This window comes from Chiloscyllium plagiosum, chromosome 27 (assembly GCF_004010195.1).
Source record: "Chiloscyllium plagiosum isolate BGI_BamShark_2017 chromosome 27, ASM401019v2, whole genome shotgun sequence".
NCBI lineage: Eukaryota > Metazoa > Chordata > Chondrichthyes > Orectolobiformes > Hemiscylliidae > Chiloscyllium > Chiloscyllium plagiosum.
In genome coordinates, this window is record NC_057736.1 from 27,556,841 (window position 1) to 27,574,946 (window position 18,106).

The window sequence follows — 18,106 nt, forward strand, 5'->3', positions numbered from 1 at the left end:
GTGAACTTGTGTCTAAGAATTGATGTTTTTTTCCTGATCAATTAACATGATGAATCTGCAGCCAGTAAATTAATCTTGCCAATATTTAGCATTCGAACTAATATCCTGACATAAATTTTATTAAACAGAGGTACCGTACAACAGGTAATTGTTGCAACTGTTCAAACTGGGACTTAAGAAGTTCCAGGAGTTTTCAAGAAGGTACAACTACTAGGAACAATCATTATTTTTACATTTTAAAAAAAAATGCAGGATTTGAAGCAGCTTTTGATAATCCCATGCTTTAACCATATTATAGATTGAACAGAGGTAGCTAAAACTGAGGCCTGCTTGCCTTGAAATCAGATTTCAATAATGATGTGTCAAACTTCATACAGTACGGAAACAGACCCTTCACAATCCATGCTGACCATAATCTCAAACTATCCCCACTTGTCTGCATTTGGTCCATCTCCCTCCAAACACTTCTTGTTCATCTACTTATCCAAATGTCTTTTAAACATTGTAACTGTACCCACATCTACCACTTCCTCTGGAAGTTCAATCCACACATGAACCGCTGTATATAAAAAAAATGTTGCCCCGTCATGTCATTTGTTAATCTTTCTCCTCTCACCTTAAAAAAAACTTCCTTGTCTTCAAAAGGGAAAAGACACTTGTCATTCACCTTATCTATACCACTCGTGGTTTTAAAAACCTCTAGGTCATCCCCCAACCTCCTATACTCCAGTGAAAAATGTCCCAGCCAATCCAATCTCTCCTTATAACTCAAACCCTCCATTCCCAGCAATATCCTGGTAAATCTTTTCTGAACCAGCTTAAATAACAGCCTTCCTATAACAGGGCATCCAGAGCTGGTTACAGTACTTCAGAAACATCCTGTACAACCGAAATGTGATGATACATTTGCTGAACAAATTACCTCAACTGTTTGCCTGGCTGGATGGTTCTCTAGTGAAAGATGCTCCCCTGTTTCCTGGTGCGATATGATAACTTTCTGTTTCTGCTCCAATTCTTTCTTCAGTTCCTAGAGGAGATGTGATAAGTGTAATTTTTAACCAAACTTTGTACAATTTTAACAATCACATCAATTATTGAGGTGCACTTTGGACAGAGGACAAATAATTCTGAAGGAAAAGAAATATCACCGTCCACAGCAAATGTTAAGATTAGTCACAGAATTTACAATCAAAGTCAGCAAGTAGGACGAAAAAATACAAGTGGGTCCCCAGTGTGTGCGAGACAGGAGGGGGAGGGGGGAGGTGGTGATTTCATGTATTGGTTAAGTCTCCCTAGGAAGAGACAAACATGGCTCCGTACATCAATATGTGGGTAGCTGTATCCCAGCAATGATTTTCCTAGATTTGGCCAATTAGTGTCAGAGGGTGCTCTCTCAACAATGTTTCCATGATAAAATGTTGAATTAGCAAGCATCAGAGTCATAGTGATGTACAGCATGGAAACAGACCCTTCGGTCCAACCCATCCATGCCGCCTAGATATCCCAACCCAATCCAGTCCCACCTGCCAGCACCTGGCCCATATCCCTCCAAACCCTTCCTATTCATATACCCATCCAAGTGCCTCTTAAATGTTGCAATTGTACCAGCCGCCACCACATCCTCTGGCAGGTCATTCCATACACATACCACCCTCTGCATGAAAAAGTTGCCCCTTAGGTCTCTTTTATATCTTTCTTGTAAATCTTTTCTGAACACTTTCAAGTTTCACAACATCTTTCCAAGAGGAAGGAGACCAGAATTGCATGCAATATTCCAACAGTGGCCTAACCAACATCCTGTACAGCCGCAACATGACCTCCCAACTCCTGTACTCAATACTCTGACCAATAAAGGAAAGCGTACCAAGCGCCTTCTTCACTATCCTATCTACCTGCAACCCCACTTTCAAGGAATCTGCACTCCAAGGTCTCTTTGTTCAGCAACACTCCCTCAGACCCTACCATTAAGTGTATAAAGTCCATGGAAGTGAAGCCATTCCAGGCATTCTGCAGGTGCTGCTGTGGCTAGACAGGCATGGAAGCCTCAAAACCTCCCTCTAGTCGTTTGTAATTAGCCTTACACTTCTGCTTATTGTCTCCCCTGCAAATGGTGCACCCAAATGTTTCATACAAGCAGGCCAGTTCACTAGCGCTTCATCTGGCAGCTCACTGACTATGTAACCTCTTATGGTGAAGAAACATCTGAAAGCGAACCTTCCAGCTCAGCGAGCAAACCTACATCCAGAACCTCAACCTGTATTACTAATCTTCTCAAAACTCACTAATGGTATCAGTGCTTATTAAAATCATTTTCCCATGTTTGAGCAATTTCATTTTTATTTGTGAACATATGCTATATTAATCTTCAACTTCACCACAGTTTCCATGTTGGGTTTTGGGAGGGGGATGGAAAGTTGTGTTCATATGTTGGTAGCATTCTCACTTGAGTTAGAAGGCTGTGGTTCAAGTCCTACTCCAGGATTTGAAAATGACAAACTAGGCTAACAATTCAGTGCAGTGCTGAGGGGGAGTGTTGTATGATTGATTTTCTTTTCTCCCAGATGTGACACTGAACAGAAGTCCTATCCACTCTCCCAGGTGGACATAAAAGATCCCATGGATTTCCTTGAAACAACGGGTGTTATTGCCAATGCCCTTGACATTATTTATCCATCATTAAAATAGATCATCTGGGCATTATCACATTGCTTTTTATAAAGTTTGTTTTGCACAAATTTCCTGCTGCACGTTCAGTAACATGACAGTAGATACACTTTTAAAAATACTACTACTAAGCCGGTTATTGAGAAACACTTTAGGATGTCTGATGGTCACAAAAGCCATGTTAAGAATCCAATTCCTTTTTGTTTTAACCATCTATGAATTCTCCAAGTAGTTTCAGCTTCATCACAAAAGGGATCAAGTCATTTGCATCATCCAAGAATTTAATTAGCATGAATACATGAAGGAAGTATATCCACTCTTCCAAAAATATCAAAACCCATATCAGGACCAGCACACAAGAGACACAAGCTGAGCATCAATTTTTCCTGATATTTAAGACAGTTACAAAAATTAGTCATTGCTGTGGAAACAGTGTGGAATTTCAAGACTACTGTTTTATTTTCTATTTAGAAGGCAATAATAGTAGAAACTCAGTAGTGCAATGGAATAATAGCCCTGAAGTGACAAGGTAGTGTTTGAAGTTGATCAGAGTGAATTGCTTTAAAAAAATTGTCCAGTCCCAACATGCCCTCAGCCTCAAGAATACATCCATACTAAAAAAATTGATGCTTCTATATCTGTGCAAACATTGTGCAGATCTGAAACTTTCATGAGTATGACTCCAACAACACTCCTTCCCAGTTATCAAAACTGCACTCAAGATCAATGGCTCACTTTTATTCCACTCCTGGCAACTTTCTGCCCAAATTAGCAAACCCAAAAGGAATGGAAGAGAATCAGTTTCTAATTAAAAAGACTGCCATTCTTAAAACCATGGCTCAGTCGGGTTTGCTTATGGAAACATAACTGTACACATAACTTTTGTACTGGACATCAGTTGATGGAAAATTGAAACTACAGATAAACGTTCATGTGAGGCTGCCAGTTTTGAGAAAGGCAATGCTAGATTTTGCATGGAGCACCGGAATAGATTAGTGCATAATGAAACAGCCAAGTCTGGCACCATGCAGCACCCAGCCAAACTGTTCAATTAAGTTAAACTAAACTCCGTTAATACAACAATGCATAACACATGCTAAAAACATCTAGTTTGCAGATTCCTCCAGTATTAGACACCCAGTTTGAGACAGTGTACCTGTATACATTACTCTACCCCAAAGAAGTGCTCTCAATTTTAAATCATTTTATCAGCACTATTGCCAGATAATGAGGCTAGAGAAACAAAGAAGCAGTGGGTTAGGGTAAACGAGACAAATAAATCTTCCTTAAAACACTATACTATAAAAAGGTTCAGCATAAAACTTACAGTAAAATACTCTCTCTTGGCAGAAATATTTGTATTGTTGTCACTCCAGTCATAAGCCAATTCTTCCTCTTCCTTTTCATTTAGCCAGATAAGCTCGGTTGTCACTTTTGATACAAAACTGTGCAAACTAGTCAAGTGCTTCATTCGTAACCTTGAAGTTTCCTGAGGACAAACAACAACATAGCATTACTTATTCAACTAACAAAAAGGAATGCATCGCCAAGTCAGTGATCAGCACTAAAGAAAATAGTAAATCATTATATAAACACCTCTTTTTAGAGTGTGAACTAAAAAGAAAAATGGAATAAGACACTGTTTTAAACCAAGGAAACTGGAAGATGATGTTTGTCATTTTAAAAAATGAGTTACTGTGACAAATTAAGTGCAGTGTCTACAATGTTGCCTTGTTCAAGTACTGGGAGTGCATTCAAGACAGAATGACAGTGTGTGTGTTCAGGGCAGTTTTTCCCCCAGAGATAGTCTTTTGATTAGTTTTTCCAATTACGGTTATAAGGGCTCGGCATAGTAACAATGATTTGATTGGCTTCTGGACAAATGGCCATAGCCTGTATGCAATGTCAAGCTTCTAGCCTGAAAGAAGGCAACAACTGAATCTCACTATCCCTTACGTGGGAAGAAATAACAGAAAACCTCCTGTTGTTTTGTTGTTCTACATCATTTCCCTACTCTGCAAATTCCCTTGTTGAAAGTAGAAAAAGGAAAGAAAAACACCTTCAGAGACACAAAGGGAAAATCCTCAATTACTGCAATGAAAGACTAAAAATCAGTGTATTCACAACCTTACATCGTTAGCAAAGATTAAGAAGGAGTTAGAAGAAAACAACTTATTGACATCTGTGATCTGAACAGTTGCAAGACTGTGCTTCTCTGAATAGAAAAATCAAGTGCGCATTTCTCTTAACCTGAATTTAATAAGTTGGCGTAATTGGCAATTTGGGTGTTTAATCAAATTTTCACATTTCTGATGATTCTGGAAATAATGGGGGTTGATTTCCAGCACACTATCCCAGTGAATTGTGACAATTGAGTGTGACTATCAATTAACTTTTTAACCAGTATTGTCGAGAGATCAGTGTTTAATTATGAGAGAACCATTACAACAAACTATAACAACTGGCAACTAAGATTTTAAATTGCAGAATGAAAACTCCTTTTATGCTCCTAAATAATGCTTTTGGTACACAGAATGCACTAGTTTTCAGTGCTTGAGGGGAAAGGCTGTTTCTATCCACTCGCTGTTCTTCAACCTTTCAGACTGGTGGAAAGTGACACTGGCCCAAGTTTCAATCCAGATATGGACTCTCTATCAGAGGGGCAAACAGTGGAATATACTCACAAAGAAAACAAATGAAAACAATCTTTACATTTTCAAGAAATTTGTTCAGATAAGGATGAACATATAAAAATAAGGCTGGTGCTTGAAAAGCACAGCAGGTCAGGCAGCATCAAAGGAGCAGGAGAATCAATGCTTTGGGCATAAGCCCTTCATTAGGGATGACATTTGAGATTTGAGGGGGTGGAGAGATAAATGGAAGTAGGGATGGGGGTGGGGAGGTAGCTGAGTGCACAATAAGTAGATGGAGGTGGGGGTAATGGTGATAGGTCAGAGAGGAGGGTGGAGCAGATAGGTGGGAAGGAAGATAGACAGGCTGGACAGGTTATGGGGGCAGTGCCGAATTGGGGTAAGGTGGCAGGAAGGGAATGAGGGAACTGGTTAAGTCCAAATTGATGCTGTGTGGTTGGAGGGTACCAAGGTGGAAGATGAGGCCTTCTTCCCCCAGGCGTCGGTGGTGGCAGTCCAGGACCTGCATGTCCTTGGTGGAGTGGGAGGAGGAGTTGAAGTGTTCGGCCACGGGGCGGTGGGGTTGATTGGTGCAGGTGTCTGCAATAGACACATCTTGCCATAGACGCTTCAAGTCAGTTTGCCTTCTACTGCTAAGTCTTTGCTTTGCCTCCTCTCCTCCCCTCTAAGTTCATTCATGCATATTTGTTTAAATGTGAGCTTTAACTAAAAATTCCAAAATTGCTGCCACTACCAATTGTTTGTAAGAGCAAAAATATGTACAGATTGCTTGGCAAAATATCATAAACGTTTTTTTAAAGTAGAAAGGATTTTCAATTAAATAGTGGGGGCAAAGGATCAAATCTAAGTGGTAAATCAAGGAGGGAAGAGAAGGAGTGAGAAACACAATAAAAAGATTGACAGGAAGGGATAGGTAATACAAATCTAAGAATAAACTAACAGATTAGACTAGAATACACAAAAAGAACAAAGGGATAAAACTTAAGATTTTGTATTTGAATGCATGTAGTACTTGAAACAAAATGGGTGAACAGAGCACGAATAGAAATAAATGGATTCAATCTGTTAGGCATTCCAGAAACATGACTGAAGGATGATATGGTTTGGGACCTCAATGTTGAAAGATACTGCACAATTAGGAAGAACATGATGCTCTGCAAAGCCGGAGGGATGGCACTGTTAGGTTATCACAATGAGCACAAAGAGAGGGATGACCTCAGTTCAGGAAACTAGGATATGGAAACAGTTTGAGACAAGATGAGAAAAGAAAGCCAAGAAGTCACTTGTGGGAGTGTACATACAGTCCCTTAATTGTAACCACATCGCAGGTTGGTATTGAGTAGACCTGGTATTGTGATTGAGATAGGATTAAATATTGATCTCACAGTGAAGATGCCCTCAGGTAGCAGTAATGAGAATAGTGATTGAACTTTACAGAGGGGTTAAGGTACCAAACTTGAAGGAAAAACGAAAATATGCAAAGAAACATGGAAGTCAGAAGATTGGATAGAATATAATAGACAATGATCAAAAAAATTAATGACGGCAAAACTGGAGTATTAGAGAAAGCTAGCCAGAAACATGAACACAGATGGTAAGAGTTTCTATAAAATGAAGTTAAAATGAGCATTGGTTACACAGAAAAGGAGTTTGGGGGATTAATAATGGAAAATAAAGATATGGCAGATAAACTGAACAGATATTTTACATCAGTCTTCACTATAAAGGATACAAGTAACATCCTAGGAGGAGCTATATACAGTATATGGAAATGCAAAGATGGGGGAATTCTGGAAAATTACAATCAATGAAGTAACTCTGAATAATATTTTGGAGCCACAGGCAGAGTACCCAGTTTTTGATAGATTTCATCCGAGAGTTTTAAATGAAGTGGCAGTGATTCTTTAGTTTTATTTTCCAAAACTCCCTAGATTCAGAGAAGGGTCCATTAGATTGAAAAATAGCTAATATAACTCTTTTATTCAAAAAAAGGGACATCAAAAACCAGAAACTACAGGTCAGTTAGTTTAACATCTGTAATAGCAAAAATGTTAGAAGCACTTATTATAGAAGTTAGCACTTATTTTGACTTTCAATTTAATCAGGCAAAGTCAATGTGATTTTGTTAAAGAAATCATGTTTTAGCAATCTATTGGAATTTTTTGAAAAATTAACACATAGTCGATAAAGGAGAACCAGTGGATGTACTGAACTTAGGTGCCAGAGGGTATTTGTTTATTTTTCTAACCACGTTGTAATTGGGACTTTACTGGCTGGTCCAACAACTATTGACCATCCCTCACTGCTCTTGAGAACATGGTGATGAGCTGCCTTTTTGAACTGCTGCAGTCCATTTGGTGTAGGTATACCCACAGGGCTGTCAGGAGAGAGTTCCAGGATTTTGATTCAATGACACTGAAGAAATAGTGATATATTTCCAAGTCAGGAAGGAGTGTGGGTTGGAGAGAAACTTTCAGTGGTGTTGTTCCAATATATTAGATGCCCGAGTGAGATAGGGTGAGATTGCACCTGGAGTCCTGTGCACAGTATTGGTCACCTTAAGTAAAATCGGTTGAAAGGCGTTTGGAGAACATTTACCACACTAACACCTGGAATGAATGGGTTTTCTTTCAGGAAAGGTTGGATGAGCTGAGTTTGTATTTACAGGAGTTGAGAAAAGTAAGGTGTTAGTTGACAGGGATCTTGATAGAGTAGTTGTGAAGAGAATGCTGCCTCTTATGGAAAAATCTAGGGAACAATGGTTACTGTAGAAATATCAGCCATTGCCTGCTTGAAACAGATGAAATGTTTTTTATTTACGTTTAGAGGGTTAGTGTCTTTGGAACTCCTCCCTGATAAGGTGGTGTAAACAGAATTGTTGAATATTTTTAAAGCAAAGGTGAACAGATTCTTGCTTAGGAAAAGGTTGGTGGGAAGGTGGTTTGTGCTATAATCAGATCAGCTATGATTTTACTGAATAGTTGAGCAGGCTCAAGGGGCTGAGCCACCTACTTCCACTCCTTGTTTGTACATTTTGTACTTTTTTGCCACAAAATTTGGTTTGACTTATTAAAGAAATTGGCTTTAAGGGTTAAAGAATTCTCTCTCATTAAAAGTAAGATGGAAGATATTCTAATGTAACACTCCCTCAAAAAAATGCACAAACTTGTCTGCTTTGTTCCAACAAAGATATACAAGGTAGCTCAGGTTTAACAAAAAGCATAATGTCGTATTCCAATGAAAATGTTTATATTGGTTTTATTTAATTATTGGCAGAGACAGGATTGGGTCCGGGTAGCTGAAAGCTTTAAATGCTCACTGAAGGTGCGGTCATCAAACTAGCAATATCCTGGGTAGCACTTTTATTTCTAAATTAATTCTGAGTAAAATTTTGGAGCCGCAGGCCGAGTGCCCAGTTTTTGATGGATTCATCCTAGGAGTTTTAAAAGAAGTGGCAGTGATTCATTAGTTTTATTTTCCAAAACTCCCTATATTCAGAGAAGGTTCCATTTGATTGGAATTAATTGTGAAATAACTGAATAACACAAATTAACTTACCAGTAGCTTGAGGTATTGTAGCTCCAGTTTACTTAATGTGTCTACATAAGTAGTCTTGAAATTGGGAGAGATTTGACTCTGTAAACAGAACAACTTGGAGAAATTAATGTATGCTGCATGTTGTAAAGGGGAGCTTTATACTCTCTGGATAATTACAACACAAAACAGTGTTTTGCAATGCAGATGTGGAATTTAAAGATCGAAACTTGCCTCACCAGTATAGTCTCTGAAAGCACAGAAGCCATCAAAAATAATGTTATAAACAGTTATTAAGTAATAAAGTGACTTTACTTGCCTAAAATATGAAAATATTACTTAACAGAAAATTGTGGATGTCCATCTAAAGCATGAATACTTATTACTTGGGGAAATATGGGGATGAGACAGGAAAATGGATTTGAGATAGAAAATTATCACAAACTTCTTGAATGACAGAAGATTTAAAGGGCTAAAAGATGGTGTTCTTTTTTCTCAGGAACCTCAATTTTGCAAGCAAAAAACCTAAACCAGATGGGACAACAAGCAATTACAAACTGAAGTTAATACTACATTTACCTTGACTATTAACTTTCTTCATTACCCACAATGTAATTGCATTTGTATAAATGTTAATTCATTTAGAATGAACGTGGAAGGAATTAACACTAGGCTTTTCTATACAGCAAATTCATTCTGAAATAACGTGGCAGAATAGTCCCTTTCGAAGAGTAAGGCCATTAAGATGCACATAAAATAGCTTGCCTCAAAGATAGCAATATTTAACAGAAGTTTAGAATGCAAGTGACAGCTAATCTAGAGTTTTGATATATTCAAATGGTTGTGAATTACACATGCCTGAATTACTGAAACATAAAACATGAAAAAAAAACTTACTTCATAAATTTTAGCTTCTTCAAGACTAGATTCCAGTTCTTCTACTGCAGTGTGGATTGTCTTGTGGTTATCGAGCTGTGTCTCCACACTAGGTAAGTCAGTGCCCCACTCAGCTCTATCAAGTCTCACCTGAGAGATCAAACCTTACATCAATTCCAAACTATTACATGTTGAAATTGCTTTACAACTGCTATTATATTGTGCATGATGTGTGCTAGTGCTGTTGCCTCCCTATATTAGAATTTCAGGCAGCCAACAGCACAATGAAGCAAATGTATTTAATTCACCAATTTACTCAAAAATGAGACTTTATGTCTGCTAGCCTTGCTAAATCTAGCAAAGTTGTTTTCAAGTACAAACATAGCTGGCAGCAGAAATGTTTTTTACCAATATAAAAGCAACTGTGAGCTCTCCAACCCAAGTAGTGAAATGGAAAAAAAAATTGTAATTTCATGTACAACATCTACATCATCAGAAAACCTGATGATTCACACCTGCATGCTCTGACAGAAAATCAAATCAGTCTACAATTGAGTTGCACTCAGCTCTAAAGACCTTAGTGTGGTAATGGGTACAATCAGTCTAGAACTTTGTTAAATGTATTTTCTTAGGACACATATTCAACTCAAATCTTTAAGCTTAGATTGCATACTCTTCAGAATTAGAGGAGACTGCAAAAACATTCAAAAAGAAAATTAAGCTTACTGATAAATGCAATCTTTCGAGTTACATTAAATTAGCTATGTCAGTCTTGTTACAATCCATCCCTGGGCAAAGTTCCTCACAAAATGACCCAATTGTTAAGCTCCTGGTTGAGGGATGAACTTGCTCCCCTTAATTCACCTTCACCCTCAGTTGGTCACAACAAAGTTAATTTAAAGGAGTATCCCTTCCCTTGCATACACCTTTCTCTCAGACTGAATGGATTAATATTTTAAAAAGGAGCCAAGTTAATCAGGCTGTCTTTAGCCAGCAAGGCCACAAGTCACATGACACCAGATTATAGTCTAACAGGTTTATTTGAAATCACATGCATTCTGAGCACTGCTCCCTTTGTCGCTTTTGGAGCGATACACTTGAAGCAGTATCGCTCAAAAAGCTTGTGATTTCAAGTAAACTACTTGGACAATAACCTGGTGTCATGTGACTTTTGATCTTGTCCACCCCAGTCCAACATCGGCACTTCCACACCTTGAGTTAACAAGGGAGAAGTTTATTCATTACCAAATACGAGAAAAAAATAATGATGATTCAACACACACACGCACAGATTAGGAATAAGAAGCCAGCATAAAAGTTGAAAAACACATATGGATAAATCTCAGTCGTTTTAAGAAGAATAGATAGTGTTAACTCTGTGGCCATTACAGTAACGTAAATGGTAATGCTGACGTTGATGGATGAACTGTCAATTTCAAGATTCTGAGCTTTTCAGAATGACTGAAATACTTTTGCCCTAGTTCCTTTCCACAGTAGGAGAAAGTGAGGACTGAAGGTGTTGACAAGTATGAGTCAAAAGTGTGGTGCTGGAAAAGCACAGCAGGTCAGGTAGCATCTGAGGAGCAAGAGAGTCAATGTTTCAGGAATAAGCCCTTCATCAGCCCTTCAATGGTAGCTGGCTGGTAGCACTCAAAGTGAGGAGAGATCTACACTAGGACATTACGCCACTAAAGAGAGACAGGCTACATTTGAGGCTTTTAAGATTTTTGTATAACTCTCAAAGGGGAAAATAAAAATTCCTGCAGGAGATGACTTCTTGTTCAGACAGACCCTCATCATCTCTTCCTTTTAGTCTTCCTGCTTGAAATTTTCTTGACTGCATAAGTGCGATTTTCCAGAATTCAAATCCAAACAGCCACTGAATTTACATCCATACTCACCTTTTGGCTGTCTATTTTCTTTAGAAAAGGCACACATTGCAACTAAAGGTCACGGCCAGGAGGTGATTCAGTATTATAATTCTTGGCCATGACACTGTAAAGCTGACAGGATGTCTATTTCAACTTTGAAAACTTGAGCAAGTTACAAATTGCTAATAGCAGCCACAGGGATTTCCTTGAGCCTGACCAATGCTTATTACTAACTTTAGAATCAAATCTTGAAAAATATTTGATCATTTTTCTACTTCAATTTTAAGACTAGTTGAAGGGAACAAGATAATATGATGCAACAGCCATGGTCAAAAGTGTATATACTTGCAACTTTAGCAATGCAGGTAGATTTTTATATCGAAGCATAAATCTGAAGTTTTGGCAAAAGAAACTGCATGCTAATAGCAATTGCTTTTCAAGGCATTGCTCAATAATTGTGGCGTATGGACATAGTACAACAAAAGACAAAAAATGCTTTGTTTTTAAGCATGGGGGGGATGCAAAAGAGTCAAAATCATAACTTCACAAAAGCTTGCAAACAATTCAAAACAATGAAACCTTAGCTGTATAAGTACAATCCAATTCTGACTTGCATAACCAAAGTAGTAAACAGTACCTGCACTTCCTCCACCCAAGCCAAAAGCTCATATACAAATCTCAGGTTTCCTTCATCTTGTGTTGAAGAGACTGCAATCAATTCTGATCTTGTCACAGGTTTTTTAAATCCCACAAGGGAAGTGATGTGCAAAGTGCCTGAGCCGGCATCAGTTGTTAAGTCAGTGACAGTCAAGTTCAAAGGTTGTAAATGCTCTGTGGAGGAGATAAAATGTCCTTTTCTGTACAAGTTTCTGCATTCAAGTCTCACTGCCATAAGCTCATCCTGCAGTTTAATAATTCTGTGAACAAAGATAAGATGCCAACACATTAAGGCTTTGTCAACATGATACCACTTTCACTGGCATTTCAAATTCATCAGATAGCTATTTCCATGCTTTTCATATTAAAACATAATCTGAAACCACATTAATGCTGAATATTTAACTAAAAGTTATCTTCAATGATATTTAACATTACTAAAATATCACTTCTTGTACTTGTCAGGAATGCAATGTAGTGAAATTTACTAAAAGAAAATGCTGTACACCTGACTCTAAGCAACATCTTATCATGAGGGTAGAGTGCTGACCAGTGTAGTAACGGTTAAAACTAACTATCTCAGGCTGTTATCCTCAAGCCAAAAACGACACACAGCCCATCACACAAATCAGTACTGTGACATACAAATGCCATATGATTCATGGCAATATCCTGAACAATCAGTGCTGGCCTACCTGGTTTGCACTTAGAACATAGAACATTACAGCACAGCACAGGCCCTTCGGCCCTTGACGTTGTGCCGACCTGTCATACCAATCCGAAGCCCATCTAACCTACACTATTCCATGTACTTCCATATACTTGTCCGATGACGAGTTAAATGTACTTAAAGTTGGCGAATCTACTATCGTTGCAGGCAAAGCATTCCATACCCTTACTACTCGGAGTAAAGAAACTACCTCTGACATCTGTCCTATATCTATCACCCCTCAATTTAAAGCTAGGCCCACTCATACTTGCCGTCACCATACTTGGAAAAAGGCTCTCCCTGTCCACCCTATCTAACCCTCTGATTATCTTATATGTCTCTATTAAGTCGCCTCTCAACCTTCTCTCCAACAAAAACAGCCTCATTTTCCTCAGCCTTTCCTCATAAGACCTTCCCTCCATACCAGGCAACATCCTAGTAAATCTCTTCTGCACCCTTTCCAAAGCTTCCACATCCTTCTTATAATGCGGTGACCAGAACGGTACACAATACTCCAAGTGTGGCCGCACCAGAGTTTTGTACAGCTGTAGCATAACCTCATTGTTCCAAAACTCGATCCTTCTATTAATAAAAGCTAAAACACCATGCCTTCTGAACAACCCTGTCAAACTGGGTGGCAACTTTCAAGGATCTGTGTACCTGGACACCGAGATCTCTCTGCTGATCTACACTACCAAAAATCTTACCATTAGCCCAGTACTTTGCATTCCGGTTACTCCGACCAAAGTGAATCACTTCACACTTGTCCACATTAAACTCCATTTGCCACCTCTGCAGCTTATCTATGTCTCTCTGTAACCTACAACATCCTTCGTCACTATCCACCACTCCACCGACCTTAGTGTCGTCTGCAAATTTACAAACCCATCCTTCTATGCCCTCATCCAGGTCATTTATAAAAATGACGAATAGCAGTGGACCCAACACCGACCCTTGCGTACACCACTAATAACTGGACTCCAGGATGAACATTTCCCATCAACCACCACCCTCTGTCTTCTTTCAGCAAGCCAATTACGGATCCAAACTGCTACATCTCCCACAGTCCCATTCCTCTGCATTTTGTATAATAGCCTACTGTGGGGAACCTTATCGAACGCCTTGCTGAAATCCATATACACCACATCAACTGGTTTACTCTCATCTACTTGTTTGGTCATCTTCTCAAAGAACTCAAGGTTTGTGAGGCACGACCTACCCTTCACAAAACCATGCTGACTATCCCTAATCAAAATATTATTTTCTAGATAATTATAAATCCTACTTCTTACAATAGTTTCCAACACTTTACCAACAACTGAAGTAAGGCTCACTGGTCTATAATTACCAGGGTTGTCTCTACTCCCCTTCTTGAAGAGGGGAACCACATTTGCTATCCTCCAGTCTTCTGGCACTATTCCTGTAGACAATGATGATTTAAAGATCAAGGCCAAAGGCTCGGCAATTTCCTCCCTGGTTCCCCAGAGGATCCTAGGATAAATACCATCTGGCCCAGGGGACTTATCTATTTTCACACTCTGCCGGATTTCTAATACCTCTTCCTTGTGAACCTCAATCACACCTAGTCTAGTAGCCTGTATCTCAGTATTCTCCTCAACAACATTGTCGTTTTCTAGAGTGAATACTGTCGAAAAATATTCATTTAGTGCTCCCCTATCTCCTGACTCCACACACAACTTCCCACTACTATCCTTGATTGACCCTAATCTTACTCTCGTCATTCTTTTATTCCTTAAATACCAATAGAAAGCCTTAGGGTTTACCCTGATCCTATCCGCCAACAACTTCTCATGTCTCCTCCTGGCTCTTCTGAGCTCTCTCTTTAGGTCTTTCCTGGCTACCTTGCAATCCTCAAGTGCCCTGAGCCTTCACATCTCATTCTAAAATAAGCCTTCTTTCTCTTGGAGAGATTCCACTTCCTTCATAAACCACGGCTCCTGCGCTCTACAGTTTCCTCCTTGCCCGACAGGTACATACTTATCTAGGACACTCAGGAGCTTTTCCTTGAATAAACTCCACATTTCTAATGTGCCCATCTCCTGCAGTTTCCTTCCCCATCCTATGTTTCCTAAATCTTGCCTAATCGCATCGTAATTGCCTTTCCCCAGCTGTACCTCTTGCCCAGTGGTATACACCTATCACTGAAGTAAATATAACAGAATTGTGATCGCTATCACCAAAGTGCTCACCTAGTTCCAAGTCTAACACCTGGCTGGGCTCATTACCCAGTACCAAATCTAATGTGGCTTCGCCCCTTGTTGGCCTGTCTACATACTGTTTCAGGAAGCCCTCATGCACACACTGGACAAAAACTGACCCATCTATAGTACTATAGTGTTCCCAGTCAATCTCTGGAAAGTTGACTAAAGTTTACTTTAGTGACATAAAGGGATAGGTGTATACTACTGGGCAAGAGTTACAGCTGGGAGAAAGGCAATTACGATGCGATTAGGCAAGATTTAGGAAGCATAGGATGGGGAAGGAAACTGCAGGGGATGGGCACATTTAAAATCAACAAAATAGCTAGTTGGACTTTTGTGGTGCAGTGTCGAGTCCCTACCTCTACTGCAGGAGGCCTGGTTTCAAGTCTCACCTGTTCCAGAGGTGTGTAATAACATCTCTGAACAAGTTGTTGAGAAAATATCTGGCACTCCAAAGGCCTATGTTAAAGATTTTATGACAACCTTAACCTTGTTCTAATTGAGTGGAGACACAAATGCAAGAACTGACAATTTTACCATAAAATCAGCAACATATTTCCAAATTTAAAGGCGGCACGGATGCATTGATGTGGTGACTTGATATATTAAGGTTAATTTGCAGTGTGAATAAATGTGTTACTGAAGTGGAGAACAATATGTTCACTGAATATGTGATAGCACATTACTAACCTAGTTGTAGGCAACACTGGAACTGAGTTTTTGAAACAAGGAAATTTTCTTTCCATTACAATTCACCCACCATTCTGTATTTCAATAAGCATTAAAATGCCCTTTTAACAAATTATAGCTCTAAATGCTCCTCTTCAGAGTTGGCTACAGATCTGGCATCCAGAACTTCACCGGTAAAATAATATTTTATCCTTGCCACTTCAATTCCACTAAACAGAATATAGATGACAACATCGACTTTATAAGTGCTTCACTTACTTGTCCTTTGGTAGAGGTATTATTTCAGTCAAGATCTTATCAGACTAAACTAAATTTCATACTGGAACTTGGAAACATCTTCAAGTCACAGTATTTATCAGTTTAATAGTACCTTAATATTGATATGTCAACTTCCTTTTATGTATTAAAACAAAATGATACTAAACAATATTTGACAACCTAAATATCACAGAAAGTAAACATCAATTACACAATTACTTTTTGAACATTCAGTGCATTGTAACAGCACTGCTTAAAGAAATAACAAATGTGAAAGCCACAATTTATTACTGCATTTACCGCAATAACATTTACAACAATTTGAATTTATGTTCTCTTAATTGGTGCATTGCTTTATATGGAATGAGTACATTGATCCAAATAAACATATTATAAAAATAAGCATACCTCACAGCAATCTGTTCCACTTGATAATACTTCTCATCTCGAAGAATCTGCACATCAATTTGAAGCTGACGTATTATTTGCTCACACTCCTCTAAGTACATAAGCACCTCGGTTTCATATTGAACCTGCTGGCCTGACTCGATGTGAGCAGCATCCTGGGAAAAAACAAGACGAAATAAATCAAATTTATTTTAAATCCATCCATCTGTGACATGACCCTAAAACATTAATTTGGGAAGTTTATTATTTAGTCAATCATAACTCTGGGAAAAATAATTGTTAATCCAGCTCACAAGAACGATCATATAGTCAGATGTTGAATGTCATGAATTGCAGCAAACATGAATCTTCATTTACTGTCCATGATGTGGTCCCTGCTACACTGGAGAGATCAGTTTACAGAACACTGCCATTAAGTCAAAAAGTTTCCATTTTAATTCATTACTTCCATTCTGGCAATTCTGTCCTTGGCCTGCTACAGTATTCAAATGAAACGCAACATTTCGTAAACAGCGCATTTTCATTTAAGCACTTTACAGCCTTCTGAACACAACATGAAGATCATAAACTCTGTCTCCAGTTAATAGGTGCAGGAGTAGGTCATTCAGCCCTTGGAGCCAGCACCCCATTCATTAGGATCATGGCTGATCAGTATCCTGTTCCTGCCTTATCGCCATAACCCTTGATTTCACTATCTCTAAGAGCTCTATCCATCTCTTTCTTGAAAGTATCCAGAGACTTGACCTGCACTGCCTTCTGGAGGCAGAGCATTCCATATATCCACCACTCTTCGGGTGAAGAAGTTTCTCCTCAACTCTATTCTAAATGGTCTACCCATTATTTTTAAACTGTGTCCTCTGGTTCTGGACTCCCCCATCAGCAGAAACGTGCTTCTTGCCTCCAGAGTGTCCAATCCTTTAATACCCTTATATGTCTCAATCAGATCCCCGCTCATCCTTCTAAATTCAAGGGTATACAAGCCCAGTCACTCCACTCTTTCAACATATGATAGACCCGCCATTCCAGGAATTGACCTAGTGAACCTACGCTGCACTCCCTCAATAGCCAGAATGTCCTTTCTCAAATTTGGCGACCAAAACTGCACACAATACTCCAGGTGCAGTCTTACCAGGGCCCTGTACAGCTGCCGAAGGACCTCTTTGCTCCTATACTCAATTCCTCGTTATGAAGGCCAGCATGCCATTAGCTATCTTCACTGCCTGCTGTACCTGCATGCATGCTTTCGTTGACTGAAGTAAAAGAACACCTAGATCTCGTTGTACTTCTTTACCTAACTTGACTCCATTTTGATAATAATCTGCCTTCCTGTTCTTGTCAATGTGGATAGCCACACATTTATCCACATTAACTGCATCTGCCATGCAGGTGTCCACTCACCCAGCCTGTCCAAGGCACCCTGTATTTTCATAACATCCTCCTCACATTTCACCTGCCACCCAGCTTTGTGTCATCAGTAAATTTGCTAATATTATTTTTAATACCTTCATCTATATCATTAATGTAGATTTTAAAAGCTGTGGTCTCAGCACCGAACCTTGTTGTACC

At 39.0% G+C, this 18,106-nt stretch overlaps 1 protein-coding gene across 24 annotated transcripts in view; it reads right to left on the reverse strand.

Moving 5' to 3' along the window:
- The window catches only part of macf1a (microtubule actin crosslinking factor 1a), a 604,319-nt gene that overhangs the window by 257,446 nt on the left and 328,767 nt on the right, over positions 1-18,106 (reverse strand). For all 24 annotated transcript variants that reach the window (XM_043717780.1, XM_043717784.1, XM_043717779.1 and 21 more), the window contains 6 exons: positions 16,541-16,695; positions 12,234-12,513; positions 9,747-9,875; positions 8,874-8,951; positions 3,992-4,153; positions 923-1,027 (listed from right to left, as the gene is read on the reverse strand). In XM_043717780.1, coding sequence (XP_043573715.1) covers positions 923-1,027; positions 3,992-4,153; positions 8,874-8,951; positions 9,747-9,875; positions 12,234-12,513; positions 16,541-16,695 — 909 coding nt within the window. The remainder of the gene's footprint in view (positions 1-922; positions 1,028-3,991; positions 4,154-8,873; positions 8,952-9,746; positions 9,876-12,233; positions 12,514-16,540; positions 16,696-18,106) is intronic.